General features: G+C 41.3%; 1 protein-coding gene across 3 annotated transcripts in view; it reads right to left on the minus strand.

Annotated features, from left to right (window-relative positions):
• The window catches only part of ANKRD44 (ankyrin repeat domain 44), a 144647-nt gene that overhangs the window by 25146 nt on the left and 106454 nt on the right, over nt 1–13047 (minus strand). For all 3 annotated transcript variants that reach the window (XM_066615920.1, XM_066615834.1, XM_066616007.1), the window contains exons 15-17: nt 9678–9761; nt 8211–8322; nt 1354–1425 (exon numbers count right to left, since the gene is read on the minus strand). In XM_066615920.1, coding sequence (XP_066472017.1) covers nt 1354–1425; nt 8211–8322; nt 9678–9761 — 268 coding nt within the window. The remainder of the gene's footprint in view (nt 1–1353; nt 1426–8210; nt 8323–9677; nt 9762–13047) is intronic.

A 13047-nucleotide genomic window follows, 5' to 3' on the forward strand; every position in this document is an offset into this window, starting at 1 on the left:
CATCCAAAAAGGATTTAGTTTCCTTGACCATGGCCTCTGCTTTCAGGATGAATTTCTCCTGGCAAAAATAGGCTGCACCTCATGATGGCAAGAACAAGCTTGTGAGCCTGATCAGAAGGGCTTTAAACTACATTTTATGTTCCAGAAACTAAAAGAGGGACCAGCTATCTTAGTCCTCACCCTCACCAATACGGTAGAACTGGCTGATGCGATGAAAGTGGTGGGAACCTTAAGAGCAAGTGACCATATCCTCTTGGGATTCATGACAATGAGATAGGGGAAAACTAAATGGAGTTGCACGCTGGATTTTAGGAAAGTAGACTTTGGAAAGATGAAGGAAATACTGGGAGAAATTCCGTGGGCAGGAACTCTCAAGGAGAAAGGGGCTCTGGACAGATGGGAATTTCTTAAAAGGGAGGTATTGAAAGTATAATTTTTAATTCTCCCATTCAGAACGAAGATAGTTAGATGCCTAAAGAAACCAAAGTGGTCTCACAAGGCATTTTCAGAGCACATAAAAGGGCATATTTGAGCAATAGTACTTGTGAAAAAGACTTGGGAACTTTAGAAAACAAGCTAGATGTGAGCCGGCAGTGTGACATGGCAACAAAAAATGTGATTCTAGGCATTAACAGAATGCATCAACAGAAGTACAGTATCCAGATCATAAGAAATAATGGTACCACTGTCTTTTACTTTAGTCAGATCTCACCTAGAACCCCACCTAGACTACCACATAAAAATGTATCCAATTTTTCTTAGTTTCTCTGGAGGGTAGGACAAGGTCAAATGGGTTTAAATTACAAAAAAAGTTATGATTAAATACTAGGAAGAACTTCCTGATGGTACAAACTGTTTGGCAGTGGAAGACCTTCCCGAAAGTACAAACTGTTTGGCAGTGGAAGAGTGTCCCGGAAGGTGGTAAACTCTCTTTTGTTGCAGGTCTTTAAGCAGAGGCTGATTAGCCATCTAGCGGGGAAGCTGTGGTTGTTGATAGCATGCACTGGCAGGGGTTGGACTTAATAGCTTATAGATAGCTTCTAATTCTAGAATTGCATAGTCTTTTCAATGGGCTGGCATAGTCACATCCATTATATTTACCTTCCTTTAACCTCAAAGACGTAAAAGAAACAAAATTGAAAGTCTGACCTCAAGTCCCCTTTCATTTATTTGAAAGGAGACTTATTTTAGGGCGAGTCAATGTGGTGTAGTAAACAGAACCCTGGACTTAGACCTAATTTCCCTCACAGGATTACAAATTTGATTTTAAAACACACACAAAATTTTACAGAAGAAAACTGAAATTGTATGATTATTTTGAGTTATACAGCTACACTAAGAGCATGTACTTACAGCTAAATGCAAAGGGCTTTTTGTAGCTGTTGAATCTGATTCCTCAAAAATGTTGCTGGTTTTTTCCAGAAGCTATAACAAAGAAAATAAGTGGTAAGATTGTTATAGATAAGACCTTTATTGGCATACGTATCAAACACAACAACACAACAAACAGAACAACAGTAGTGAGCATAAGCCTATAATAAATGATATCTAAGGATACATAACAATCAAATAAATCAAATATATTTGTCCCATATAGAACATACTGGCCTAACATATAAAATACACTGGATAGTCTCTCTTGGGTCTACTTGCCACCATCTGCTACAGATAGACTGCCACCCTCTTTGTTATAGCACTGAAAACATCATTCACTAGTCATGGCTTATCACCGCCATCAACAATTTTGAAACCTTTTTCAGCTCTGAAGGTGAGCAATCATTTAATAATAGCTTAATTTTTACCACGTCTGGAAGATCCACCCTTTTAACCAAGATGGGCATTAGATAGGTGGAGCGGGCATTATTATGCCAAGGACAGTAGAAAAATATATGTAAAAGAGATTCAATCAACCACATGTTACAAGGGCAGAGACGGTCTTGATAGGGAGTCTTATGATACCTCCCTACTGTCACCCTTGAGGGAATAATGTTGAACCTTGCCAGGGTTATGGCGCAAAGTTCTCTGGGGTCTGTCAGTGAAGAAAGATTGATTGTCATTTTCCCAAACTGGCATGGGATGGAATGATATAAGGGCAAGCAAACCTCCGTTGCCTGTTCATTAAGGTTTTGAAATTCAATATCCAGCAGTCTGACTGTGATGCTCCAGTAGGCCTCAGAGTATGAACACATGTTCAGATGGTCCCTATTGTCTCAATTTTCTTCCTTATATACGTAGTTTGACCATGAAGAAAGATCAAGCTCGCTGAGCATTAAATATAGCAAGAGTAACGCCTCTGGTGGGAAGATAAAGCATAGGAATGTGGGGGAGCATCCATCTTTTTAGTGGACATCGGTACTAGTCTACAGGTTTCTCAATTTGTCATAAATTTTCTTTTGCTACAATTTCTACACATACCAGAGTTATGTCAAGGTAAATGGGCAAGATGTCCTGGAGCAATGCTAATTGCCATCTTTTCTTTTTAATGTCTGGAAGAAATGCACTCAACTCTTTTTTAGATGTTTTAATATACATGTGGAGTGGTGGGGAGGGGAGAATGGGATCACACATGCCCAAGCTTTGTGTATTCACATGAAGTGCTGAAAACACAGGCAGGTTCTTTTCATGTAGGTCATGGTGGCAGAACCAGCCACCACCACAATCCCCATGTGCATTCATTTACTACAAACAAACAGAATGTCTGAAAAGGATTATACTGTATCACTTGATGGTAGATGAGACTGTCATTCAAAATTCTTTGTATAATTCTGTTGGAATCTCTGGCAAGACTGCCTTCAGCAGTATTCAGCATAGGGATTAGATTTTGCCAGTGTGTAGCATGAATAGAACACTTGACTGCTTGTTCTCAATTACATGAGCTACAAGAATATCACTCTCTAGTGGGCACATAACTCTAAAAATAAAATGACTGTTAACCCCATTCCCTTGTCATCTTAGCATGGTATTTCCCAAAGGGGCCTTCTAAAATGAAACACTGATTTTATCACTTTAGATTAATTTTATCTTCATTACTGAATATCACCCAACCATCGAAAGAACAACACAAACACCCTAAGAGTATTTTTTCTAAGCAAAGCAGGTATTGGACTGTAGAGTTAAGAAAACCATATAAAATTGTCAGATGAAGAAACCTTTCAGTGAAAAAAAAAAAAAATACAGGATTTGAAAGTATTTCCAAAAGCACCGTGCATTGGTTTAACGTCAAAGCAGATGTTACAGTCAAATGTAACATCAAGCATAACACAAACTGGTCAGCAAAACAGATCACACTCTAGGCCAGGGGTGCTCAACACGTCGATCGTGAGGCAAAATGAGTCGATCACGGAGCCCTTAGTCTAGTCTATAGAGTCTATAGACTAGTCTAGTCTAGAGTCTCTAGAGTCTAGACTTTTCCCCACTCTACGGTTTCAGGGCAGAGCTACCAGGTGAAATGGGGCGGGGCGTGTGAGCCCAAGTCGGCGGCGGGGGGGGGAGAGGAGGAGCAGAGTACGGTGGCCAGGAAAGGCCAGAACTGGTGGAGGAAGCGGTGGTGGCAGCGGGAGCGGCTGGCTGAACCAGCCTGGCTCTCTCCTTCCCCCCCTCCCCTTTTGCGCCTGGCTGGTGCGTTGGCCATGTCGCTGTTCCAGTCGGCGCTGGACTTCCTGTCCAGACCAGGCTCCCTGGGGGCCGCCAGCTGGGACCAGAATGACTTCGTGGGGCAGGTGGTGGAGATGGGAGAGATGAAGCTGTGTATCAAGGTCATCGCCGAACGTGCGGGGGGGAAAGGGAAGCCCCCCCGGGATGAGTGGGTCGTGGAAGGGCCCTCCATGAACCTCTTGGCCCCCCCCACCTTATCTGTTGGGGTCCTTGGTTGGGGTCAAGGAGCCTTATAGGGTGAGGTTGTGGTGGGGGCTTAGCTGCACTGGGGAGGGCTTCCCAGCACTGGCCTTGGGAGCTTTGGACCCCCCCCATTGCCAGGGAGGTGGGGTGGGTGGGGAGGCAGGTGAGGCAGAGCCTCCCCACAGGGGTCCTTCGAAGAGCGCTGCCGCCGTGTGAGGCACCCAAGCTCTTTGCGTGGGTGCTTGGGTGGGTGTTTGTAAAAAAAACTCTGGTAGATCTCTGGGCCTTGCTAGGTTTCAAAGTAGCTCTCGAGCCAAAAAAGTGTGAGCACCCCTGCTCTAGGCTTTCAGATGCACAGCCAAGAAACACAGGATGATACATTTGCTCAAAGAGATACAAGTAAAGGTTTCTGAGTTCCTCTTGCCAAGCATAATTCTTCACACTAATTGAGAATAGATTACCATGGGATTTTGCGTAATTATAGATTGCACCACAAATATAAACACTTCGAAGAAACTCTTATGTCTGTGTTACTATTTAAGTACCCCCAGGCTTCACATTTTGCCAGTCTCTCCGATACGTTCAACACTTGTTTGGAATATGTTACCTTTATTAACACACTCAGTAAACCAATGAAGGAATATAGTGCCCTGAGGGATTGCAGTTACCATTCTAAGTCCTGCCAACGTATATGATTGAATTCCCAAATAAACTAATCCTGAAATTAGATATTTAAGTTTATGCAAAGTAAGACTTAGATAATGCTTTGGCTGGCCCACCCACTAAAACGGGTGTCAAACTCGTTTCATACAGCAGGCCAAAATAACATTCATGATGCCTGCCAAGGTTTGGAAGTGATGCCATTAAGCAGGAAGTGATGTCATTATGCAAGTCATGACCAGAAATAAGTACTTTTTTCTCACTTACTCACTTTTTCCTCACAACTGCAAATGACAGAAGAGAAAATACACAAATCTTGAAGATATTTTCAAGATACGGGAGAGCCCAATTATCACACAAGCCACCCTGTCAGCAGCGATACCTCAGCTCAGCAGCTGATGGTGGTGCTGGGAGAGCCTGAGGCCTGGATAAAGAGCTTTCGCGGGCCTTAGGCCTTATGTTTGACACCCTGAACTAAAACGTTCTGCTGGGGCAGTGTGCATTGTTTATTAGATGAGCACTCATCAATTAGAAAAGAAACATATCACAAGTATCCCAATAAGCACCAAATGTCATTTGGGAGTAATGACCTGGGATCATCATTAGTCAATGAACCTGAAGGAAATGGTTATCTTTCTTAGGGCACAATCCTAACCCATTTTCCAATACCAACATAAGAGCAATGCAACTCTGAGGTAAGGGAACAAGCATTCCCTTACTTTGAGGAGGCCTCACTGTGCACCACCCAACTGCAGGATGCAGCACATGCCCCACTGGCACAGTTATGCCACTGCTGGAAAGTTGGTTAGGATTTGAACCTTAATCCTCTTGTACAACCTCTCTTATGGCCAAACTCCAAAATAATACACACAACACTTCCTTTTACATTTTCTACTTCTTAAATACTATCGTCTTCCCATATTACCTTCCTCCTGTTCTCCTCACTTTCCTTCAAAATCTCCCCATTTTGGCATTTGACAGCTGTGGAGTACATATATTTTGGGAGGCTAATCCTGTATAAATAACATTCAAGCTTCAAGGCCTATTGAATGTGCTTGCTTAGTTACTTGCATAGCTCACCCATAGGCCAGAACTAGTTGTCAAGGGAGATGTTAGCAATAGCAGCCATCATTAGACATCACCCACTTCTTCTCTTCTCTCTCCTGTTCATGACTAATAACAGAAAAAGTTTGATGCAATGTCATTATGCTGCAAGTTTCCTCACAGAGCTCTACTGTATTGGTTGGTATCCAGGAAAGAGAACGCTGGACTAGGTGGGTCTTTAGCCTGATCCAGCAGGGCTCTTCTTATGCTGCTACTGGCTGGGGCAGAAACATTTGCAGCACAGTGGCATAATATCATGCATTCTGTATTGCTAAACATTATCAGTAAGGAGAACAGAAGAGCTGTCACAGGGCTGCTGTTTACAGTCCAGTCATGAGTCTCTGCCCCACTGTGCCTAGTTCTTGCTTAAGACTCACAGTCCGAAAGAAGATTTTCTGATTGCTCATTTTCTTTGCTGTGGAGGTAGAGGAGTTACTCATGATTAAACACAATTGAGGATTTATCCAAAGACTTGTACAAGATGGCTATATGCCACCTCTAGTTTCAGAGGAAGAATGCCTCTAAAACCAATGGCAAGGAAGCAACAACAGGACAGGCCCTCTGTGTTAGGTGGTACATCATAATTAGAATGCAGTTTTAAAATGGAGACTGAGGTACTGAAGCACTAAGGAAAAATATCATCAAAAGCCCGAACAGGAAGGTGAAACAGTATTTCTGCAAGAAATGCGTAAGGAAAACAAAGGTTATAAGAAAGTCTAATGGAGGTGAATGCCAGAAGTGGGTAGTTCTTTGAGTTTTTCTCACTGAATTTCCCATTTTTTTAGCTTAATTCCCATTTCCATTATTATGGATTTACAGTGAACATGGCTATTCAATTTACAGTTAACAAGGCTATTTTGATCAAATATATACTCTCCAGTTTTCACATGCTAGGCTCTGAATGTCATGGTGACTTGCTGAGCATAGTTCTTGCAGCCTCATAAGAGGTAATGCCTCTTTTTCTATAAAAGATGTTCATTTAGATGCAATTCTTCCATCCCACTGTCCTGAAACCAATACTGACTGCACTTTAGTTGCATATGCTTTCAATAAGAGTTTAAAGGGGGGAGGGATTGTATGCCTTGGACAATTAAGAAGCACTACAAAATGATATTTATTTTACCTACTCTCAACCTACACAGAAGCCATTTTAGCAATCCAAGGGCCTTCCACATATCATTCAACAACAATATACATTTCATACTGGTCTCCCTCTAAATAGGACATTTCTTTGGAATGACAGCTTACAAAAATCCAATACAGTTCAGTGATGTTAATCTTATCATGACTCTGAAATATTATCAAATGACCTCAGTTACTATTTCTGATTAATGAAGGCTTGAAAGAATTAGCAGAGACAAGAATGAATGCATTGGGGTGAGACTCTATTTTTGGTGTGGTAAAAGCAGACGGGACTGACTGATACCCATTTATCCATAAATACATGGGTCTATCACTCAAATGCTTTATGAATGGTTGAGTATAGATAGAGATGGATGAGATTCAAGCATCTACCTCATTCCTTTTGGTTTTGTGACATGTTATCTGAGACTGTGCAACGACCTAATTTACTTTCCAGGGTATGAGATGTTTAGTAGACGAAATCTTCTCAGCAAGACTATTTTAAAATAAAGTATTATGACAACAAAAGATGGCTATAACTTATGAAGCTGGGCCAAAGGTTACAGCTGTAATTGCTTTAAACATCACTGTTTCCCTGCTGAGCAGCAGCAAAAATTGAGACTGTGGAGTAGTAGCTAGCTTTTGAAAAGAAGCTGAAATAATTTTTTTTTCTCTTAATGAAGGTTATTATTCAACTAGTCTTACAGACAGCACTGTGCTCACCACAATTATTGTCATGAGAGGACCTTAGACACCAATGTCAGTGCTTGAAGGCAAGCTCAAGACTTCTTGGTCACAATGACAACCATCTCATACAGTATAACAACTAGTTCAGTGTGTGTTGAAGCCAATATGATCAGTTGCTCTATATAACAAAAGATGCTGGGAAAACATGAACTATTATTCTGAAGAAAATGACTTTCTCCTCCCTTACATTGGTCCATATACAAAGCATATAGTGCTTAAGGTAGCAATGCTCCACAACAGTTGGTTCATCCTTGAAGACTCATGAAGCTGAGAAGATTCAAGAATATCCCGGAAACCACAACTGACTTGGGCAGCTAGCTAGTCTGTCAATGGCACTGCTAAAATTATAGAAGCAGATACTGCCCACGATACCAATATTGTTAGACCCAGGGATTCTCACTTACCCCATCATCACTACACATCCCACTAACCTCAAACATGTAGGGGGAAAAAAATCTCCAATGCCTCAATGTTGATTTAAACCAGCAATTTATCTCCCAGTGTCCAGCCTTTACTTCCTGCGGATGCCTGTTGAGTAAGTGTTGCTCTGTCAGTTCTGGTGCAGTGAAACCAGAATTTAAAATTGCTTGTACTTCTTTTTCTTCTCCCCCAATATAAATCCAACATCACACAGGTCTCAAAAGCCAAATAACAGTTCCATAGCGTTAAAAACCATTACAAACTGTGTCTAGATGGTTCTCATTCATGCTTGTAATTAGCAGTGATTAGGGTTTACTCACCAGTTCTAAACATTGCCGGTGTCCATAGGCAGCGGCATAGTGCACCGTATTGTATCCATCTTTGTCTTGGATTGATGGGTTGGCCTCATTTCGAAGAAGGAATTCTAGACATCTGTGGATTATTTATAAAGTAAACGCAACATTATGTTGTCTGATTGTACGTGATGCCCAATGCCAAGATTTAAAAAAATACTTATAGATATAGGAACCCTTCCTATAGATATAGGAAACCCTTCAATGCTAGCTTTTTTATTGACACATTGCATACCTAATGGAATGCAACCTGTTACATGTAGGCTCTCCCAACAGATTCATTCAGATTTTGTACAGAAGTAACTGATGGTCTGGAAGTAAAAGTGTTTGCTACAAAATTCCTAATTTAGTTGCTTTTTTCCTCTAGATTCTAAAGCATGTTCTCATGGGAAAGTCAACAATATGAATTGTTTGTTTGTCTGCCTGCTCTTCTGGGTAAATGGTTTATGGTCTGAACAGCTCGGTCAGATGTGTAACAAATTAAGGTCATCAGCTCTGCATCCAAAGAGGACCCTTGCACTTTCATATAAGGGATGCTTCTCTCATTGCAATAGATGGAAGAAGCTGCACCTTCGGAACTTTACTCTATCACACAGCTATTAAAGCAAAGGAAACTAGACCAGACACTGGCAGTTCTGACAAATATGCTATTTCAGCTAGAATCCCAAATATTTTTGCTGTTAAGTCCTAGTCTCTCTATGCCAATTGCTTTACCCCTGCTAATTGGGTAAGAGGCACTTTTTCAAGTGGGTGCTCCTTTTTTAGCAGGGGGAGAGTAACTGGCCCACCTCACCCCAGCACTGTCTGTTCTAGTGGCTGTCTGCTGGTATTCATTTGCATCTTTTTAGATTGTGAGCCCTTTTGGGACAGGGAGCCATTAGTTATTTGATTTTTCTCTGTAAACCACTTTGTGAACTTTTAGTTGAAAAGCGGTATATAAATACTGTTAATAATAATAATTAATAATAATAATACCCATGTTGCATATAAAAGAGAGAAAACATGCAACCCATGTTGCATATTACATTTTCCTTATCACCATCTGCCATACTCATTCTACCCCAATGTTGACTGACAGGAAAATAAGGGCTACAACGACAAAAATCATGGCATAAAGAAAGTAAGGCATGTAGACAATATTTGTGAAAGACAAATATTCCCCATAGTAGAGTAACACAATACATTTCACTTAAAAATACGATAGCACAATGCACTGAAGATTTACCGAAATGCTATAGCAGCAGCTAGCATGGAAACAGAAATGTTAAAAAGATACATATGCACACAAATAGACCAGAATACAAAAGTTAGTACTTCACAGTCTCAGCTGTTGTATGCAGCAGCACAGCGAGTGAGCAAAACGAAGCAACACAAATAATTGCAACCCGCAAAAGCAGAAATGGAGTCAAATTGCTCTATTGACACCAAACTTACAATGCAGCCTCTTTTTCCTTCATTTCATTGGCTCTTTCAAGTTCTTCAGCATTTTCATGGGAATTACCCAAAATATTCTTTCTTCTTAACATAAGGGACAGAAAAACGCAACTCATTTTGAAAACTGTCACTTCAAAAAAGATTCTCCAGCATAACCTGTCACACATCCCTTTTGCTTCAAATGGTACAAGCGCTTCTGAGTTCCACCAGCAAACATTTTTTTAAAACAAGCATTTCACAAAAAAAAAACAGCCACATGAAGCTCCTAAGAAATGGAAACAAATGTCACAAGTGGCCAGTTGCTCATTCTACGCTGCAGCATCAAAATGAACTGCAATGTTTGAGATTTTGTATGGTTTGTAATTTAAGGGCCCAGTCCTATCCAATTCTCCAGTGCTGGTGCAGCTGTGCCAGTGGGACATGCACTGCATCCTGTGGTGGGGAGGCAGTCACAGAGGCCTTCTCAAGTTATGGGAACAATTGATCCCCTACTTTGGGGCTTCATTGTGGTGGCACTGGTGAAGAAAAGTTGGATAGGATTGGGCCCTAAGTTCCTTGTTAGCCAAAACACTTCAATGCATCCTTACAATCTTCCTCACCATACTGCAGATTCTCTCTCAGAGCTAGTTCATCCCCAAAGCCCTACCAACTGAAATCTCCAGATGAAGCCCTCAGGATCACAACTGATAGAACCTAAATGGAGAAATTAGCACATGATTCAGTTGGTCACTCCTACAATGAATTGCAGCCATTTCCTCAATTCTGGTGGCTCAAAAAATGGCTTCCACAACAGCAGAAGTTGTTGTAATCATTTGTAACAGTGAAAGAGTGTGATACTGGTTCAACATTACTACTTCCAGGCAACTCAGAGCCTGATCCAAACTGGTCGTTGTGCCAGCACATGTTCCTTGTGCTGCCTCAGGAATGTTGCAACACTGATATGTGAGACAGCCACACCGGCATGATGACCAGTTTGGATTGGACTTGTGAGTTGGCCACACTGGCACAATGACATGTGAGTGTGGTGCCGGGTAGTGCAGGGGTTGGGAGAAGGTGGCAGGAGGGCATTTTGGGGGGCAGAAAGGGGCATTTTTGGGTGGGGAGGACAGAACTGGGGGAGAATCGGGCATGGGAGACAGCAGGATTAGCTGCGACAGTACAGGCCACATCCTAACCCCATTCCTGTCCTTAGCAACCTCACACGGGCAGTCTGGATTTGTGCTAGTTGTGCTAAATGTTTTTAGTATGTGTTAATATGTTTTTATTTGTTTTTTAAATTGTTTTTAATATGTTGTAAGCCGCCTTGAGTCCCTTCGGGGAGAAAGGCGGGGTAGAAATAAAGTTATTATTATTATTATTATTAAATAGCAAATCCAAGTAGCGCCATAGGGCAGGCTGGGGCTCAATACAGGGTAAGGAAAAAATATCCTCTTACCCCATTTCCCAGAGTCTCAACTGCATGTGCCTTTGACAGACTGGCAAAAGGGAGACTGTCAAGGAACGACCAAGGGGCGCAAGTGCAAGTGCTCCACCACAGAGGCCACTGTGGCCAGCATGCTGGTATACACTGCAGATCTGTCTCAATGCAGGCAGAGATCAACATTTGCCATCAGGACCGCAACAGCATTAAGTGGAGGTACAAAAATAGTCATAAGAATGTATCCCGAGGCACACAAAGATTGTGTATTTTCCCCCAAAATATATCTATTTGCAAGTTCCAGCTGATTAAACTTTTAAGAGCTTGAGGAACAGAGTTGTGGGTGGCTTTTTGATAAGCCTATCTGTTAACACATTGCATTGTTAGTTCACTTGACTATGTAAGGTCACTATTATGGCTACTTTCCCCTTTTATTTCGCCTCAGTGTCCTTTTCTGTACTTAATTAGCCTTGCTAGCATCTGGTGACCCAACAGAACTGCTGCACTATGCTCTCTCACTAATGTTTCAATATTTGAATTCAAAATGTTTTACAGGAAAAAATGGTGGTCTACTGAAATTCCTTTCATATTTGTTTGTACTTCTAATTTCAACTTGTATTTAAAAGGCAACAAGCAGTTTCACATATTAAAAAGTTTCTCCTTGACAAATCAAGATTTCACGAGTGTACATACAGATATGCATGTGGATGGAATTCCCACATGATCCGTGTGCAGCTGGCATGTAAACAGAAGGCTCTTCCAGACAGCTTGCAAGATGTGCTATAACTTCAGGACTTGCCTTGATGCACAGGCAACAGCAACATGAATTATTTTACATATTCCGATATTTTGTTTGAAATGTAATAGAATTGCAAAAATTATGGATATTTCAGGTCGTGTTTCTTCACAGATAACCCTGTCTCAGTCAATCTGTGTAACTTGGCATTCTTATCCTGAATCAGAAATAGAAGTTGAACTTTATTAGAAGCTTGGCACCACTTACAACTGTTCATTTATGGACATCCCTGATTTAGGACAAGGAATGTCAAGTAATCCAGACTGACTAAGTTACGGTTATTTGCAAAGTGCAATGAAGTCTTGCCCCTGTCCAACAAAATATACCCCCCAATAATTATCTAGAAAATATGTGTCTAGAAATCAGTGCTAAGTCAGCCACCTTCTGCCATAAATCAACCACTTTATAAGGAGTTTCATTAATAGAGGCAACAATATTTTAGTTGGTGTGTGTGAACGAGTGATTTTTGCAGCAGTATCCCAGGCAACTCTGACCCATCTGTGGCTGTTAATTTTGGTACTAGACTACCTGCATCCTGGACTATTGTGTCCTGGTGAAATGCATCCTGGTCATTGGCATCCCTGGTAATTTGTATCTGTTTTTTTTGCATCCCGTTTATTTGCATTCCACTATAACTGGGCAACAAACAAACTACAGTATAACTGGGCAACAAACCCCATGTTATATATGCCAAGCCTCTTATCCCAGACCTAATCCTAACCCTATCTTTACTTTTTAAAAATAAAAAAGTACATCAAACATAAATATAGATATATTGGGCCACAAATGTCCAGGACACACACACAAAAAGGGGACACAAATGTCCAATGGCAGGACACATTTTACTGGGACACAGTGATCCTGTCACCATTAATTTTGGTACCAAGAAATCAGAGAGGACCCCATAAAGTCATCCATTCCAACTTTCTACCTGAAGACTGGATATATCTAAAGCACACTTCACTGAAACCTTCCTGAACTGCCCTTATAAAACTAGGAAGAAGCTGGCTAACTGTTGTTAGAAAAAGGATCCTGGAGTAAAAGATTTTGTTCTGAACCATCAAGGCAAACTTTATGTTTTTACTGCTTAACTTGTATTCACTATTGGGAGACTGGGGTGGCGCAACTCAGAATGCCACCTGATGCCATCTTGAGTC

This window comes from Tiliqua scincoides, chromosome 1 (genome assembly GCF_035046505.1).
Source record: "Tiliqua scincoides isolate rTilSci1 chromosome 1, rTilSci1.hap2, whole genome shotgun sequence".
Classification (NCBI taxonomy): Eukaryota; Metazoa; Chordata; class Lepidosauria; order Squamata; family Scincidae; genus Tiliqua; species Tiliqua scincoides.